We start from the raw sequence: 19,417 nt of genomic DNA on the forward strand, positions 1-19,417 counted from the left end.
CCAGTGAAGCATGTGCTGGCAGCCAGCCAGTGCGTGCAACTTACTTCTGCTCAAAAGAGCAGGTAAGTTTTGAAACAAAAAAAATAGGGTAGGTAGGGTGGATTTAGTGGTCGGAGTGGAGAGGGGAAAAGGGAGGAAAGCGAGTTAGGGGGTAGGGAACTCGGTAAAGGCCGGATCACGTCGCCGCACGAAGTAAAAAAATTCCCCTCCTGCGTGCACAGGTATCAGATTTTATAATGTGCACGGCAATGCGCGCATGTTATAAAATCGGAGTGTCCATGTGCACGCGCCAGGAACTGTGCACACATGGACGCCTGTGCAGCCATTTAAAAATTTACCCCTAAGTGCCAGCCGTTGACCAAATCTGAATGTTCAAAGAGTCTGAATTTAACTGGCTAAATGGCACTGAATATCAGGCCCACAATTTTTAACTTGCCCTTAATTCATATGTACTGCCAGAGAATTTGAAATTTTCAGACTGTCCGCAGTGGAACAATGTCTATGTATATTTTTTACCTGTGGGCTTTGCACCAATTCTCAGAGCATAAGTACATATGTACCTTTGCTTTGAAAATTGCTGCAAGTATAAAGAACCCAAGTACATTCCCATCTACTCTTTATGTGGGACTTTTTTCATGAAAAATAATGCGCTGAATCCACCAATCTAAACACGTCCCCGGGAACACTTGCTCTGAATGCGGCTAAAGACATACACTACTGCATTGAGAGAGGCAACTTTCTGACAGCCACTTGGCTTGTGGAAATAGCTTTGAAAATTGCCCTCTCACTTAGTTATGTTGTAACAGCGTACATAAGAAAGTTGGCAAATACACCAGTTTTCAAAGCTGACTTACCTGCATAAGTCTGCTTTGAAAGTTATCCCTACAAATCTACCTGCACAAGTTACACTTGCTAAAACATCCACCAATTTTTCTGGGAAAATATCTGCAAGTACCTTTTAAAATCCAAAAGTATGAGCACTAGTCCAAACCCCTCAACTCCATGCCCAGGAACGCCTCCACTAAGTCTGGATAAACTTATGTGTGAATATGACATACATGCATAAGTTTGGGCAAGCAATTATACAAATGCTTATTTTCACAGGTAAAACAATGCTTTACCCATTGAAATGCTTTTGAAAATTATCCTCCCTATGCTAGCAAGTACGAAAAAATTGGTTCTTATCTGCTAATTTTCTTTCCTTGAGTCATCCCAGACCAGTTCAGATGGATGGTTTTTCTCCCCTACCAGCAGATGGAGACAGAGCATCAAAGCTTCACTGTACATAAGAACACTGTGCCACCTGCAGTCTCCCAGTAAACCTGTAACAAATGTGATGTAGCGCAGCCCGGCCGCAGGCAAGAGCTGACAAGCTACCATAAGAGCAACAAGAATACCAGAGCCAGACAGCAGGGGGTGCAGGGGAAGAGGAGAAGGACTACGAATCCCAGCTTCCCTGAAACACCACCAGACAGGGGAGGAAAGCCTGAAGGCGAACAGGTGGCAGGCATAGAGGTTAATGAGGCAGACACCGATGAGTCCATGGAGGTGGAGGAAGAGGGCGTGCCCCCTTGGTGGAACTGGCCACAAAAACCCAGCTCTTCGGAGTCAGAGGAGGAAGAGATGGAGGTAGATTCAGGGGGAGAGGAGTCCTCCAGTTCGTATATGGATACCGAGTAAGCTGTGTGGGGTAAAGTATACTCCTTAGCCTAAAGGGGAAGCCCGGGAGGAGGGCTCTAAAGGGGCCTGTTGTGTTAGGTCTTGTAATAGCGCTGAGCATAAGAAGTAAAAGGTTACTCTGTAATAGCACTGCTTGTAAGAGAACCGGCGGGCTGGAGGGGGATGGGACAAGCCTCATGTAATGTTTCCAGGTGGTACGTTATAAACTGCTTTGAAGGAACTAGCGCTCTCTCTCTCTGTTGTCTTTGGGGATTGGGGGGTTGCTTACCCCCAACCCTGCTTGAAGGGAACTTAGGAGCCCAGCCAAACCAGGGCCAGCGGAGGCACGGACCCAGGGAGTTACGTGAGCCTGTCGAACTCCAGGGACCTTGGCCGCTGGTGGCGGCTCAGGACGGAAGACGGAAGGGCGGCGCCCGAGGCCTCACGGACGGTGAGCCATCACACAAAGCAAACATAAACTCCCCCTCCCTTTGAGCAAGGGAACTAAAAACAGTGGTGCAACTCCAAATTTAACTTGAAACCTCTTCACTAAATGGATCTATAAACACTAGAAAGAACTCAAGCAAGCACACACAGACACTATAGCTATACAGCAGTCCTCAGATTCAGAGAGCAGATTCTGGACTCGTCTGGGATGACTCAAGGAAAGAAAATTAGAAGGTAAGAAACAATTTTTCCTTTTTTATCGTCTCTCAGATCAGTCCATATGGATGGGATGTACCCGAGCCCCCTAAACTGGGTGGGACCCAGAAATCTGCTTGTACATTCTCCACCCTGGCGATGTGAAACACTGACACAGCTTTCAAATGTCATTCTGCCCACTGCAGCAACATTCCCGCTTCCAATAAAACTTCCAGGCACTTGGTTCCTACCTGTCTACTTATACATGCACCTGCTGTGGCATTGTCTAACAGCATGCTCACTGCATGATGCCTGATAAGTGGTTGAAAAAAAAAAAACTTGAAGGCTCTCCTGATTGCTCTTGTTTCTAGATGGTGATGGACCAGGATACTCCTGCCACTGTCCACTGACACTGCATCATCCACCCTTGGCAGACAGCATCCCAGCCACTCAGGCTGGCATTCGTGGTAACAGTGATCCAATCCGGAATTTCTAACTCCACTTCTTTGAACAAAGTGCCCTGTGAGAGTAACAATAAAGACTCAATCTGGCCTCTTCCCACAGTGGCAACCTGACCTCATGGCTCTGTAAATGAGGATTCCACCATGAGAGAAGAACCATCTGTAATGGCCTCATATAAGCCTCACCCAAGGACAAGGTCCAGCTTGGACACCATAGACCTGAGAACCTGAAGATAGTCCCAAGCCCTGGGTGATGTCAGTTGCAACAACCAGCAGACCTGTTCCTGAAGTATCATGCATCTTTCTGCTGTAAGAAACACCTTTCCTATAATCATCTTGAAACGAGAACCCAGATATTCCTGGCTCTGAGAAGGGGCCAACTTTGACCATCCAGACAAAACTCTGCAACAGAAGTACCACTCAGAGAACCAAGTGCCAACAATCCTCTTCCAAGCTTACCCAAATCAGCCAATCATCCAATATGGATGCACCAGAATTACATCTCTGAGCAGCGCCACCACCAAAACTACAATTACTTTGAAAAACAAGTAAGGAACTGTTTCCAGCCCAAAGGGGAGGTTCTGAAACTGGAAATGGCCCACTAACACTGCACACCTGAGAAATCTCTGATGGCCTCTCAGAATAGGAATGTTAGATAAGCCTCCAGTAAATCCAGGGATGCTGGAAACTCCCCTTTCCAGACCTTTGCAATTATAGACCAGATTGTTTCCATACGAAAATGAGATAGCCGCCAGGGTACATTCACCTTCTTTAAATCCAAAATGGACTGAAATGTGCCCTCCTTCTTTGGTACCACAAAATAGAATAACAGCTGAGATCTTTTTCCTCCTCGGCACTGGAACCACAATGGCCAACAGTAGGAGACGCTTTAAAATGGACCTGACCACTTCTCTTTTTAACCAGGAAGCATAAGTAGAGACCAGGAAGGCCTCCACTACTGGGCGAGCAAAATCTAAAGTGTAGCTGTCTCTTACATTTAAGAGGACCAAAGTTATCTTAGTCCAATCCTCGTAAAACAGGAACAAAAGACCTCCTATGTGAACCACTGAAGAGTAGACTAATTGATCCTCATTGAGAGTTTCTTAGGCCCTTCTGTATCAGAACCCATACCCTCTTTAAGAGTTTCTGTAGGCCCTGAGGACTGAGACTTCATGGGATACTGATGCTGCAATGAAGCACTCTTCCCCAGATTATAACATCTGGCTTCTCGAAACGTCTGCTGGCTAGAAATGGTTTTACATGAACTCCTGGGCCTATCCTCCAGCTGGACTTTCCCAGGTCTTTCACCACCTTCTCCAGATCCTCCCCCAAAGAGTAACCTACTCCCTAAAGGGGAGTGTGGCACAAAGGCTTTCTCCTTTAAGCGCATTTATTAACAGTATCCAAACATCAGTATTTCACAATTAATCAAACAAAATAGGCCAGCTATATTTCAAGGGGCTGTCTTATCCCCCTTACTCTCATAGTTAGCTTCACAATTTCCCAAACATAATCTCAAGCTAGCTATTATAAGGGACTGCCTATTCCCTCTGTACTCACATAGTTTAAACTTCACCAATAATCAGGTCACCAATTTTACAGCAGCTGCCTTCTCCAGGAGGCCCAGGGCCTGTTTAAGCCTTCTAGGACCTGATTATTATCTTCATATGTGGAAACCTCTGTGACCATAATCTCTTGCTACACTCAGCTTTAAGGTGGACTGGGCTAGATACCTGGAACAGGACCTTAAGGTGTTCGTGGACTCTTGGGCACATACTCTGTCAGATATGCTCTCCCACAGTTCAGTCTGTTAGGTTGAGCATCTGCCTGTGCCAGGGCGACCTCCTTGGCCCAGTAACCCTATTTGCCCTTGTCCCCTCCCACTGGGGCTCTACCCAACACAGTTTCTAGTACTTGACTTGCTTGGGTTTCTTTCACCATCACTTTTTCCATGGCTTAGTCAGCTTGGGTTGTCTGAAATACAGTTTCTTGTATTTGTTTCATACTTGCTTGACTTGACTACTCCAGACCAGAGCCCTTAGATCACCTGAATCCATTAGAGCTTATGTGGGGGACTCCCTCATTTCCACCAGGCCTACAAAATTATTCAGTCTAGGCTAGGTACCCTCCACCATATTTCCACTGCGAATTTCTGTTAGTTTGCACTTGTTCTTATCTTTTCACCTTGGGCAGTTCTAGACAGGGTCTGCTTTCTCCCCCCACTAGGAGCCTGCCAGAGTGCTACTGGGAGGCCTCTCATTAGACTCCATCCTATCACTGTTAACTCCCTGTGGCAGTGCCAGTCCTGTCCCTTGACCATCATCCATCAACTCACTCTCATTGTACAGACAGTCTTTATCAATGTGATCTTGTTGTCCATCTTGGAGCCTGACCTGGGGTACTTTACAAGCCTATCAGAAGTTCTGAGTTCCAATCCTCCTCCTCAAGCACACCCTTTCTGGAACTCCTTCTGCAAGAACTCTCTTATACCCTTTTGAGTGCTGCTGCTTCCTTTGGAAAACTCTCTGTTCTCCCACAAGGTTTCCTGAGCCTTCTTATTCTATCCCTTCTTTATTCTCCTCCGTCTTTACCACATGCTCTTCAGGCCTCTCCGCCGCCTGCTGGATATCTGAGTTCAAGGAGGCTATTTTCTCCTCAGCGTTTTCCTTGCCTTCTTGCTCTGGCTTCAGCTCCCCAGCTTCCTGTGCTGCATAGAACTTGGGGAGGGGGTTAGCCATGCTAAGCTCCATTGTGAGTTCCCCTGATTAATGTGAATTCATTCACCGGACTTCTATACTCTTCTCATGCCCTCCATTGGGCCTGTTCTTGCATTTTTGGATGCACTTTCATTGTCTGCTCCACTGGTGCAGTCACTGCCATCACTAGTGCTCAACAGGCCTCCCAGTAGCACCATTCTCAGGTATTTCTCTGGGCCAATCAGTCATACTTCCCTTTTCTTCCTCTTGTACCTCTGGGTTTTCATACTCCTGGACAATATATCCCCAGTCAGGTGACTCACAGGGTTGCTGAGGTTGCTCTGCTTCCAGGGGTTCCAAGTCCTCCTATGGTTTTACCTCTGGTCGTTTGGAACTTGGAAGAACAAATCCTGCTTCAATCTTTTTTAATGTGATGGTCTCTCTGATGACCTGCATCATCTCACTCACTTGGGCCAACCCTGTTACCACCCGCTGCAATTATTCATTTCTTCGCTTAGTCTTCATTTTAGACTTTGATGTAGCCCGGCTAGCTTTTGTTTTCAGAGGGCCTTGCCCAGATCAAACACAACCAACTTTCCTCTCCTTTTTTTCCTTCTCAAAAAAAAAGCAAAAAATACTCCTGCTTGTCCAGCTCTAACTCACTCACTGTTTACCTGACTATCCTGGGTAGGGCTACTCTCTTTAGCCTGTTGTAAATTTAAACCTTACAAATTACTACTGCACCCAGGCTTCTGGGAAATTATTTTTTTTGTGTATGTATATATTTTTTCTCACTGCTGTCTGGCCTGCACCTTGCATAGGAACAGACTCTCTTGCGCACACACAAAAAATTTCCTCTCTCTTTTTTTTCCTCTGGAGTGAGCACTGCTCTGTGCAACTATATCTTTTAGCATTTTCAGTAACACAAGCTTTAACATGGTTACAAACACTTCTTTTCTTCTTGAGGCGTGGATTTCTGACTGTGTGCTGTTTAGCTCAGAAAAATCCCACTGTTAACACCATATGTCCCACAAACACAAATAGTCTAAACTTTCTCATTCAAGTGCTTTTACTTACAGTACCCAAAATCAGCATTTTACAATTAATCAAACAAAACAGGCTAGTTATAATTCAAAGGGCTGCCTTACTCTGCTTAATCATGTAGTTAGTTTCACAATTCCCCAAACACATTCTCAGACTAGCTATTATAAGAGGCTGTCCATTCCCTTTGTACTCACATAGTTTAAATTTTACCAACAATCAGGTCAGCAATTTTACAGGAGTTGTCTTCTCCTGGAGTCCTGGGGCCTGTCTAAGCCATCTAGGACCTGAATCTTACCCTCAAATGTGGAAATTCTTTGCTACACCCAGCTTTAAGGTGGTCTAGCCAGATACCTGGATCCAGACTTTAAGGTGTTCTGAGGCTCCAGGGTACATACTCTGTCACAGAGAAGTTACCATTTGGGAGTTAGATCACACATCCGCTGCCCAATTGCATAACTAACCAAAGGAGATGCCTAGCCAACACTGTGGATATCAATTTCCTAGCTGCAGTAAGCAGCAAATCATACAAGGCATCCGCAATAAAGACCAACAGGACTCCAGATGCTCCGCTCCTTCTCCAATAGCACCACTTCAGAGTCTGCTATCAGGATCTGCTACACCCAATGCAGACACCCATGAGCCATAAAACTGCTAAACACCACAGCCTGCATACCTGGTGCAGAAACCTTAAAAACATGTTTGAGATGAATCTCCATCTTCCTATCCTAAAAGTTCTTATAAGCCGCAAAGCCTTCCACCAGAATAATAGTCTTTTTTCAGAACTGCTGAGACCAAGGCATCTACTCTGGTCACCTTCAACAACTCCAAGGCTTCTTCTGAAAGAGGATACAACTTAGACCTAGCTCTGCCCACCTTAACGCCAGCTTCCAGAGTATTTCATTCCTTATAAACAAAAGCTTTGATAGTGCAATGGAATGGAAATGTCTTAATGGGACCTCTAAGTCCCACTCTCACCCTTCTCCTCCAGCTAGACTATTTCTTTAATATCTAGCACTGCAAGGGCCTGGGTTAACATGGAGGGCAATTCATCCTGCTTAAACAAACATACAACGTTTGGATCATTTTCATCTGAAATAAAGATCTCCCCTTCCTCCAGAGGCTTTCTATCCTCCTCACTTTCCTTGGGGAAATCTGTAGGGAGTCTGTCCTGAAAATCTCCCTCCAAAAACCTCTGACCCCCATGTCAATATTTTTTTTAAAGATTTTTTACACCACCTAGTGAGAAAGTCAAGGCAGTTTATAATAAAATCATACATAAGATAAAAACAAGTCATAAAAACATACAATATAATAACTTAACTAAACAATAAACTGCTTATACTGTATATAGAGCATGAGATCGAAACAGTGTAACAAAGCAGGAACTAAAAATAGCTAGATTTTGAGATCAAATGTGAGTCTCCTCTTTTTTTGGACGGAAGAGATACACAGGATGTGCTGAAGACGTCTCCCTGTTTCTAGGCCCTTTAGAAGCAGACCCTTTCCTAATCAGGTATCCCTTAATACAAATTGAAGGGGAAAAGGATCAGCCACATCCTCCTCCTCAAAAACCTGCAAGGCAGAGGTCCTTTCTGCATCAGCCCGCTGACTCCATACTCCCCAATTCACTGGGGTCAAAAACAGAGGAGCAGCACAAGCCTCCCTCGAATTCCCCTGTATTGTGGGCAAGAGGTAAAAATGGCCACTGTTCCCACCCTACTGTACTCTCCAGCAGAGCCAGCTTCAGCATCTGACCACTGCTGTTTTCTTGCAGTCAACCTCAGAGCCTATCTGGCATTTGAAGAAGCCAAAGAACAGCACTCCCCATCGCCTACACACAATTTGCAGAAGCCAGAGAGGAGAATCTTTGCCTGATAGTCCCCCCCACGTAAGACATCGCTTCCCACGCTCAGCAGGAGCAGCTATAGCACCAGCACTTTGCAGCCAATAGGATCTACTTCCCTGCCAACTGCTTATCCTTCTCCACAGCCAGAAAACAAGGACCAAAACAGTTTGTACCACAAGCTAGACTGCCATGAAGATATCCCTCCTGCAAACCTCTGCTAGCCCGATGCTTTTCTTTTTTAAAGACACAAGCGCCTAGAAAAGCCAAAAAATGCCCAGAAATGAAAGAAATACTTTCCTTATGCCATCTTCTGCCACGAGGGATCCAAGGAGAGAGGGTGAAGAGACTAGGGAATGAGGAAGCCAGCTCCACTGGCTATCAAACCCACCTCAGCCAAAGGGTACAAGACAAAAAAGGACCACTGACCCTCTGCTCGACCCTGCTCCACCAGGAGGATAGCTCTTAAAGATGATCTAGCACCCCAGGAGCAATTTTCCTTACAAACAGTCCAACTGACAGGATGGACACCCCTACCATCTGCTGGAGATAGGGAAGATAAAAGGCACAGTGTCTTACATTCCAGAGGTACAGTGAAGCTTTGATTCTCTGTCTCCATCTGGTGGTAGGGGAGAAAAAACATCCATCTGGACTGGTCTGGGAGACAATTGGTTAGTGGAAAGCTGGAATGCAGTTCCTATATTCATTAGGGTTAGTCTTAGTACATTGATTCAATTATTGACTTTGCACTGGGAGTAAATAACAAATTCAGCTCCATTAGGCTGAAACATTGCATATGAAAGAGAAATCAATTGGTAAAAAATGATATATAAAATAGAAGTCCAAAGGAATTCCTACCAGCACTCTGTTCCCTGCAGCTACAATCAGTTGAGTTCCATCTGGCTTAAAAGCAAGATCATATATACTGAAAGGAAGAAACAGGAATCAAAATGATAACTTTTCAAAACATATTTGCCTGTCTTAGAAGATGAGTGAAATGTCCTGAAACAAAAAGAATTAGTAACTCAGAGTCACTGAGTGCCTATATGCAATAAGTTAGTGGTTTTAGTCTTGTCCTTAGTTGCACAGATCCCTAAAACCACCACCATAACTGAAATTATTTGACACTTTGGCTCTTCTATTTCCTTTTCCAGTATATGCCAATGGTACTTACTAAATCAGTGTATATGTAAAAGAAACTCTCTCCTAAATCATACAATAAGAAGGGATGTTCATCTGACCAGAATGCCATAGGCCGAACCTCTCAGGCAATCACGTTCAATATTCATTGCCTTACAGTGCTTGCACAATCAACAGCAAATCTCTGACCCACTGGGCATAAAGGGGAGTTTTTGTTTCAGATTTACTTTTTTTTTTTTAAATATCAAGAGTACATACATAAAGAAACCAGAGAATCGGTCTCATTGAAAGAGTTTTTGTTTCCCACAAATAAGTAAGGAAAGTCCTGGTACCAAACAGCAGGAACAGAGAAGAAAATGTACACATGCAAAACATCAGTATGTTCTCTCTCAACAGATGAAAAACACATAGGCACAGATGATATAGACTATTTTAGTAGTTGAGGCACTGATGAAATTCATCCACAGGCTCTGCAATATTCATGCTGCTAATCATTTTTACTATGAAGATTTAGGCACTACGGATGCTCACAAAATCTGCAGGACTGACATTGAGACCTGCAGTTAATATGGAAATCTAGGCACAGATGACACTCAAAAATATGATGAGACCCAGCTTTGGGAGGGAGGATTTTGTTCAGTCCTGGGTGTTTGATACATATTCTTGAAGAATTTTTATACCTGCAGGGTTGATCTCAAATGGCAAAAGGAAGACTATAAATACCAGAATGCAATGGGTTATAAATTCAAAACCAAGATTAGTCAAAATTATAACTTCAAGCTTTAGCACATAGCTGCACTCATAGATCCAACACAGTTATACACAGTATTGTGCACGTTCTCCATTGATATCAGCTGAAAATACCAAGTCTTATCTGTTGAGGAGAATTGCCAAGATGGCTGAATGGTGAGGATGCTGTTCTCTCTAAGCTCCCTGTTTTCTTAAATGTTTTCCATTTGATTCTTATTTTCTGGCTTATACAAGATGGAAAGGATTGGAAGGGAAAATTAGTTCTTACCTGCTAATTATCTTTCCTTTAGTCCTACCAGACCAGTCCAGATAGATGGGGGGTTTTTCTCCCCTACCAGCAGATGAAGACACAGAACAAAAGCTTTATTGTTCTGTTGGTACTTAACATACTGTGCCACCTGCACCTCTCAGTAAAAACTCTAACAAAGCTAAATCAACTCCCTCTAACAAGCAGGGGGAAAGAACCTAACATTGGTAAACCCTAAAATCAGGACTGAGACGCCGTCACTGAGGCATAACCATTCCCAGAAGTATATACAGGTAACTCTATGTCCAGGCAAGAGCAATCTTCAGATCCAAACTGGGTGGAATTCTAGATTGGTCTGGTAGGACTAAAGGAAAAAAGATTAGCAGGTAGGAACTAATTTTTCTTACCTTAGCATCCACTAAAACAGACCAGATGGATGGGATGTACCCAAGCCATCCTAGGTAGGAACCAGCATGACCTGCTTGGAAAATGCCCACTCCAAAAGCAGCCGCCTCCAGAGCACGAATGTCCAATTTGTAATGCTCGGAAAAAGTGTGTAGGAAAGACCAAGTTGTCACCCTACAAATGTCTTGCAGCAAGATCAACTGAGCTCTAGTGAAAAGAGCCCTAACACCGCGCTGGACCTGCAGTCCCTTTCACATGTACACTGACACAATCACCTCCTTAATCCATTTAGCAATAGAGACCTTAGATGCCTTCTCACCCTTGCTGCGATTGTTCAATAAAACAAAAAAGAGATATCTCTGAAAACTATTCATAACTGTCAGATATCTCTGGAGAACCCTACATATATCCATAACATGCAGCTCCTGAGACTGCGAAGTAGCATCCATATCCAACCTTCTAAACTCTGACAGCTCCAAAAGAAAAGAAAGATACCACCTTGAGCCAAAAAGGATGACAGTGACCAATTAAAGATGCCATCCTCTGACAACCGAAAGAAAGCATCTCCGTACAACAAAGCTGGAAGCTCAGAAATACATCTCGCTGAACAGATAAATACCAAAATCCCCATCTGCAACATAAAGTCTTTCAAAGATGCCTTCTTTATAGGGTCAAAGAAAGGATTGTGTGAGGCTTTCAGCACCAAATAAGATAACGCAGAGGAACCAGTCTTCATTTCGGTGGCCACAAATGCTTCACAGCCTTCAAAAAATCAGAGTACATCAGACTCTGATGCTACAAAACGCTCTGCACCTCACCTTAAGAGAATTCAGGACTAACTCCATCTGCAAACCCACTTGCGAAACAAAAAGACAAGATCAAAGGGATCAAAGCTCAAACAAGCCAACCCTGCCTCCTGACACCAGGTCTCAAAAAACTTCCAGACCCAAACATAGAACAGAGAGGTCAAAGGCTTCCCAGCCCGAAGCAAAGGGGAAATCACTTTCTCTGAACCGCCTCCACTCAAGAACCAAGCTGCAAGACAAAGGCAATCCATCTGATCCAAGAGAATTGGACTCTATTGTAAGAGATTGGGAACATAACCAACTGCAAGGGCCACTCTAACCTGAGCCATAACAAGTATGCAAATCATGGCCTTCTGGACCACTTTGGGACCCCAGAAATTACCAGACCTTGATGTCTCTTTATGCATCCTACAACCCGCCCTATCAAAGGTCAAGGAGGGAAAAACAAGCAAAACTCCTTTTAGCCACAGCTGAAACAGGACATTCATCCCCCTCAAACACCTCAGACCATGCGGAAAGGATAGAAGGTAAAGTTTATCTATTTGCGGATGATACTAAGATCTGCAACAGAGTGGACATGCCTGAAGGAGAAAATGAAAAGTGATTTAAGAAAGCTTGAAGACTGGTCAAGGATTTGGCAGCTGAGATTCAATGCCAAGAAGTACAGAGTCATGCATCTGGGGTGTGGCAATCCAAAAGAGATGTATGTGATGGGTGGTGAAGGGCTGTTGTGCACAGACTGGGAAATGGACCTTGGGGTGATACAGTCTGGTGATCTAAAGGTGGTGAAGCAATGTAACAAGGTGATAGCTAAAGCTAGAAGAATGCTGGGCTGCAAAGAGAGAGGAATAACCAATAAGAAAAAGGAGGTGGTGATGCCCTTGTACAGGTCCTTGGTGAGGCCTCATCATGAGTACTGCATTCAGTACTGGAGCCCGTATCTCAAAAAGGATAGAGACAGGATGGAGGCAGTCCAAAGAAGAGCGACCAAAATGGTGAGGGGTCAGCTTGAGAAGATTTATGAGGAAAGATTGAAGGATCTGAATATGTACACCCTGGAAGAGAGAAGGTGCAGGGAAGATATGATACAGACCTTCAGATATCTGAAAGGTTTTAATGATGCATTATCATTAAACCTTTTCCATTGGAAAGAAATCAGTAGAATTAGAAGTCACGAAATTAAACTACAGGGAGAACAACTGAAAAACAAAGTCAGGAAATATTTCTTCATGGAAAGGGTGGTAGATGTTCTGTTTGCAATTAACAGTCTCTTGAGAGTTAGCAATCTGTTGGTGTTTGAGGTAGTTGTGGGTGGATCCTTGGGCTGGTGGCAGATGACCATGCCCCCGGGGGAAGATCCCGAGAGGGACCACCGGTCAGGCTCAGAGTATGGAGACAGACACACACTAGTTCTTTTATTAATTTTAATATTTATTTATTTAAATGTTAGCATTCTATGATTTAATTTTATATATGTATTGGTATTTTTATGACTGATTTTCCTGTTTTTAAGAAATGTATTGTATTTTATTTTCTTTTTATGTATTTTATATTATTTCTAATTTAAGAAACCTTGTTAACCAGTGTGAAGGTATGTACCAACACCGGTATAGAAAAACTAACTAACTAACTAAATAAAATAAATAAATTAGACAGTATACTGAACCACCAGAGGTGGCAGTAGTGAGCTGGAATGTCCGGCTGGGCTGTAGTCCCTCAGAAGCTGGAACAGCGATCCCTGGAGGCTGAGCTGTAGAGAAACTGAAATATAGTGAGTAGGCAGGGTAAGCAGAGTTCATGTACCAAATCAGATGGTAAGACTCACACAATATCTCATAGAAGCCCAGGAGCTGGAAAGTATAGGCCCTCGAGGAGCGAGTACCTGGTTCCAGGGAAAGCTCTGAGAGAGCGATGGTAACTCACAGATGAGGTGGGCAGTGTTGACTTCCAGGCAGAAGTGAATTCGAAGAAGTCCAGGAACAAGGGCCCTCGAGGAGCGAGTACCGGTTCCAGTCTGCAATCTACAAAGTAAGAGAGAAAGCGAGGCCCCCGAGAAGCGGGTACCCCTGGTTAGTCCGAGGAGGCAGAGTAGCGTAGAAGGAACGAATCCTTATCCTTGCTAACTCGATCTGTTAGCAAATTCTAAGACCTTAAATATCCGTCACGGGTAACGTCATCTTCAGGGGACGCCCCTGAGGTTCACGCCATCGCCAGTACTTCAGTCGGGGCCGTGCGCGCGCCCCTAGGCCTCCAGGAAACATGGCGGTCAGCAGCGTGGAGCCGGTCCAGGGACGACGGAGGACCTCGGCAGAGAAACGCCGCAACAGCCAATCTTCCCACGGGCGAAGAGGGAGGCGCCAAAGAGGTGAGGAGGGCGGAGAGAGGGTGTCGGGAACCAACGGACACAACCGTAGATGCTTGGAATTCCCTTCCAGTGGATGTGGTGATGATGAAAATAGTGAAAGAATTCAAAGGGGCATGGGATAAACACTGTGGATCCCTAAAGGCTAAAGGATAGAAATGAAGAAAAGAGTGCATGGGAATAACTTACTGATGCCCTTAACCAATAAGCCTTGATACTGTTGATGCAACTTCAGCATTGCTCTCTGCTTCAATGGCAAAGGGAAAAGGGGAATTGGATTCACACAGCAACCAACGAGGCCCCAACCTTTACAATCTGGGAACAAATAAGTATGGGGGTAACTTGCTGATGTGGCTGTTACTACCCTTAACCAATAAGCCTAATACTTTTGATGCAACTCCAACATTGCTCTCTGCTTCAACAGCAAGGGGTAAAGGGGAATTAGATTCTGACAGCAACCAATGAAGGCCGTGACTTTTACAGTTAGTGAACCTGATAAGCATGGGGGTAACCTGCACAGCATGGCAGATACTATCATAAGCTTGGTGGACAGACTGGATGGACCATATGGTCCTTTTCTGCCATCATTTCTATGTTTCTATTTTTCTGCAACTAACTAATCTCAGTATTTTGGCATTTTGACCCACCACCATCAAATCCACGAAAGAAGATCCCCCCTAGATCTGAAGAGATGGCCTCCTCTGGCTATTCCACTTCTCCGGGATCCAGAAAATATATCTGTTCAAATAATCTGCATGCAGATTTTTGACCCCTGCAATAAGAAGGGCAGACAGTAACTTCAGATGATAGTCTGCCCATTGAAGCAACTTTCCCAATTCCAAGGATACTGCCAAATTCCTGGTTCTTGCCTGCCTATGTTTATATGCCACTGCTGTTGCATTGTACAACAGCACTCTCACTGCCTCTCCTTTTGAGAAGGGACCAAAAACACAGCAATGCCCCCCTGATCCCCCTTGTTTCCAACTGACTGAAAAACCAGGACATCTCCAACTGCATCCATCAACCTTGTGCCATCTGCCATTGACAAATGGCTCCCCAGCTGCCCAAACTGGCCTCTATCACCCACTCTGGAATCTCCAAATTCATACCCTATGACAAATTTGTATGAGAAACTCAATCTGGTCTTCCATAGCAGGAGTAACCTGCGCTTGTAATTCTGCTACTGGGAGTCTCCTCACATAAGAAAAGCCTTCTACAGTGGTCGCATATGAGCCGCTGCCCAAGGAACCAGCACTAATGTGGACACCATCAATCCCAAGACCTGGAGACAATCCCAGGCCCTAGGGAGCAGCATCTGAAACAACTGCTGAACTTTACCCTGAAGCTTCAAGCTTCTTTCCGTTTTAAGATGCACCCATCCTACATTTGACTCGAACTGGGTGCCAAAATATTTCAGGTTCTGAGATGGATCCAGCTTGCTCTTGGCAAACTGACCAACCAACCTAGGCTTTGCAACCAACCAATCACTCTGTGAACGGAACAATGGCATGCAGACTCTGACTTCACCCAGATCAAACACCCCACAAAGAGCCACCACCATGACCATCATGACCTTAGGGAACATGTGAGAAGCCATCTCCAGTCCAAAGGGGAGTGCCTGAAAACTGGAAATAACCTCCCAATATCACAAACCTGAGGTAATGCTGATGACCTTTCCGAATAGAAATATGCAGGTAAGCCTCCAAAGGATCCAAAACTGCCAGCCATTCTACTTTCTGACCGCTGCCATTAAAATAAAATAGTTCCCATGTGGAAATGAGGAACTCTGAGGAATGCATTCACTTCTTTATATCCAAAACAGGATGAAAAGTGCCCTCCTTCATGGTCACTACAAAATAAATGAGAAATAGTCCTAACCTCTTTCCTACTCTGGAACTGGAATTTCTGTGGTCAAAAGGAGAAGGCGCTCTAGCGTAGAGCATACCACCTCTTTTTTTTTTTTGTGAGGCATATGGAGAGACCAGAAGGCTCGATTACTGGTAAAGCAAAAACCAAGGCATAGCCATTTCTTACAACAGATAGGACACATTGGGGTAACCTGCACAGAATGGCAAATACTACCATAAGAAGCTTGTTGGGCAGACTGGATGGACCATTTGGTCCTTTTCTGCTGTCATTACTATGTTACTATATTGATCCAGAGCAATATTGGTCCACTCTTTGTAAAAAAGTAACAACCTTCTCCCAATTTGCACAACTGAGGAATGGACCCCACATTCTCTCAAGAATTCCTGAGGACTTCAAAAGGGTTGGGATTTCAAAGCATACTGATGGTCTCTCAAAACTTCTGCCTACCGGGGAAAGACTTCTATTTTCCTAAGGCTCCTCTTCAGGCAATATATGCATTTCAGACTAGGAACGCAGAACTGAGGTCTGACTTGGACTTGGATTTGTCCTCCGATAGCTTATGAACAATGAATTCACAGCAATGCTTAACCAAGATCTTCAAATCTTCTCCAAAAGAAGCTTACAGCTGAAATTTGGCCCAAACATTCGCCATCCCAACAGGGAGCCACAACAAACATTTAGCAGCCATGAATGAGACCATGCTGCTAACAGAAGCACGAAACAAATCATGCAAAACTGTTGTTATAAAGGCATCACCAGCTTCCAGATGTTTAGCCTCTAGCCAAAACTGGAATCTACTGAAAAGACAGCATAAGCCTGCCCATGCCAAGACAAAGAAACAGACTAAAGCTCTGAAAGCCAGGGCCAAGAATTCAAGCCCCATGAAGATAGCCTTCATCTTCCTATTATGAACAGTCACTGGGGTGCACGCCCCTCACAGGGATCGCCGGCCTCTTAGGGACTGTGGACACCAAAGTTTCCACCTTAGACAATTTATACAAGCGAAAGCCTCCAACTCCACCTGTGGCATACCAAATTCCACTGCTATCAGAGCTTTGGGCACCCGAGGAAATGGAAAAGGCTTCACAGGACCTCCCTAACTCTCTAGCTCTTCTCCATCTCGCTCAGCCTCAGCTGGCAGTTTCTTAATACCCAACTCCACAGGGTTCTAGAAAACATAATGGCCAATTCCTCTTCTAAAATAATTTGACCAATCAAGGATCAGCACCTTTGGAGATAGGGATCTCCCCTTCTTCCAGGACATTTTATTTCTTTTCTTTTTTTTTTTTTTTTTTTCATAAAAAGCTCTGAGCCAGAGCTGAGCCCAAGTCAGGAAAAAAAGGCTCCTCCAGGGCCTGCCCCCAACTTGCCTGCAGAGTAGAGCTTCTAGCTCCTTGTCTTACAGCATGAGTAAATAGGACTTCCAGCAGAGTCAAAACCAGAGAATGAATGATGGATTCCCAGCACTCCACCTTCACTTTGGGAACATATCAAAATAGTTGCTGCTACAACTCTACCCAGATCTCTTATCAATGCAAGATCCACGGCAATCTTCTGCCACCTGAAATGAAGTCTCTTTAAACTCAGAGCCCGAGAGGGATTCTAGTTATCAGTCCTTCACACCTCTCTCCACCCCTAGAGAGTCATGCATAACCCAGAGACCCTAACTGGTTCGCAGCTGCCTCTACCCAAAGGACATTAATTTCCCATGCTCTTGCACCACAGCCATGTTGTCAGGGCCATGCAGAAGAAATAATAATAATAAATAGGGATGTGAATCGTGTGATCGATCGTCTTAACGATCGATTTTGGCTGAGGGGGGGGGGGGAAATCTGATCGTCTTAGTTTTTTTGGTTAAAAAATCGTTTTATCGGGGGAGGAGGGAGGGCGGGAAAACCGGCACACCAAAACAACCTTAAAACCCACCCCGACCCTTTAAAACAAATCCCCCACCCTCCCGAACCCCCCCAAAATGTTTTAAATTACCTGGAGTCCAGTGGGGGGGTCCCGGCGCGATCTCCTGCTCTCTGGCCACGGCTGCGTTAATAGAAATGGCGCCGGTGGCCCTTTGCCCTTACCATGTGAAAGGGCAAAGGTAGCGCCGGCGCCATTTTGGTTCCTGGCAAAATGGTTCCTGGCACCCGACGTCACGAGTGCAGGAGATCGCTCCCGGATCTCCGCTGGACCCCCAGGGACATTTGGCCAGCTTGGGGGGGCCTCCTGACCCCCACAAGACTTGCCAAAAGTCCAGCGGGGGTCCGGGAGCGACCTCCTGCACGCGGACGTATGACATAGTGAGGACAAAGATAGCACCGGCGCCATTTTGAATATTGGCAATACGGTCCGCGTGCAGGAGGTCACTCCCGGACCCCCGCTGGACTTTTGGCAAGTCTTGTGGGGGTCAGGAGGCCCCCCCAAGCTGGCCAAATGTCCCTGGGGGTCCAGCGGGGATCTGGGAGCGATCTCCTGCACTCATGACGTCGGGTGCCAGGAACCAAAATGGCGCCAGCGCTACCTTTGCCCTGTCACATGGTAAGGGCAAAGGGCCACCGGCGCCATTTCTATTAACGCAGCCGTGGCCAGAGAGCGGGAGATCGTGCCGGGACCCCCCCACTGGACCCCAGGTAATTTAAAACATTTTGGGGGGGTTCAGGAGGGTGGGGGATTTGTTTTAAAGGGTCGGGGTGGGTTTTAGGGTTGTTTTGGTGTGTCGGTTTTCCCGCCCTCCCCCCTCCCCCGATTTACGATTTTTTGACGATAAATCGGGGGAATTGCTATTGTATCGCGGCTCTAACGAATTTTGACGATTTAAGTCTTGTTACGGATGTGGAGAACTTGCGTGCTCGGAGCAGGGTGCCAATTACTGCCCCCGAGTATCCGCTCTTCCTCTGGCGAGTCCTCTCAATGGCCAGACCGTAAGAGAGAATTGAGCTGGATCCTCGTGGAGCATCGGTCCTTCTTGGAGCAGTTCTCTGTGTGGAGGTAGCGGGAGGGGGCTCCCTGTCAGCAGCCTTCGCATGTCTGCGTACCACGGTCTTCTTGGCCAGTCCGGGGCCACTAGAAATACTGGTCCCCTGTGGTGTTCTATCTTGTGGATGATTGCGCCCAATACAGCCCTCGGTGGGAAGGTGTATAATAGAGTTTCCTGTGGCCAGGTCTGTACCAGGGTGTCGATTCCCTGGGACTGGGGTTCCCACTTGTGGCTGAAGAAGCTGGGCACTTGGGCGTTGGACCGGTTTGCCAGGAGGTCCATGGTTGGTGTTCCCCAAGGGTTTACTATCAATTGGAATGCTGTGGTCGACAGCCTCAATTCTCCTGGGTCTAGACTTTCTCTGCTGAGGTAATCCGCAGCGATGTTGTCTTTCCCCGTGATGTGGACAGCCGAGATCTCTTGAAGGTTCGCTTCCGCCCATGACATTAGGGGGTCTATTTCCAGAGACACCTGTTGGCTTCTGGTTCCTCCCTGATGGTTGATGTAGGCCACTGTTGTGGC

General features: G+C 45.5%; 1 protein-coding gene across 2 annotated transcripts in view; it reads right to left on the bottom strand.

Moving 5' to 3' along the window:
• IFT122 (intraflagellar transport 122) overlaps positions 1 to 19,417 on the bottom strand; it is a 335,375-nt gene that overhangs the window by 299,558 nt on the left and 16,400 nt on the right. For both annotated transcript variants that reach the window (XM_029601417.1, XM_029601416.1), the window contains exon 2: positions 9,204 to 9,270. In XM_029601417.1, the coding sequence (XP_029457277.1) occupies positions 9,204 to 9,270 (67 nt within the window). The remainder of the gene's footprint in view (positions 1 to 9,203; positions 9,271 to 19,417) is intronic.

The sequence above is a fragment of the Rhinatrema bivittatum genome, chromosome 4 (assembly GCF_901001135.1).
Source record: "Rhinatrema bivittatum chromosome 4, aRhiBiv1.1, whole genome shotgun sequence".
NCBI classification, from domain to species: domain Eukaryota; kingdom Metazoa; phylum Chordata; class Amphibia; order Gymnophiona; family Rhinatrematidae; genus Rhinatrema; species Rhinatrema bivittatum.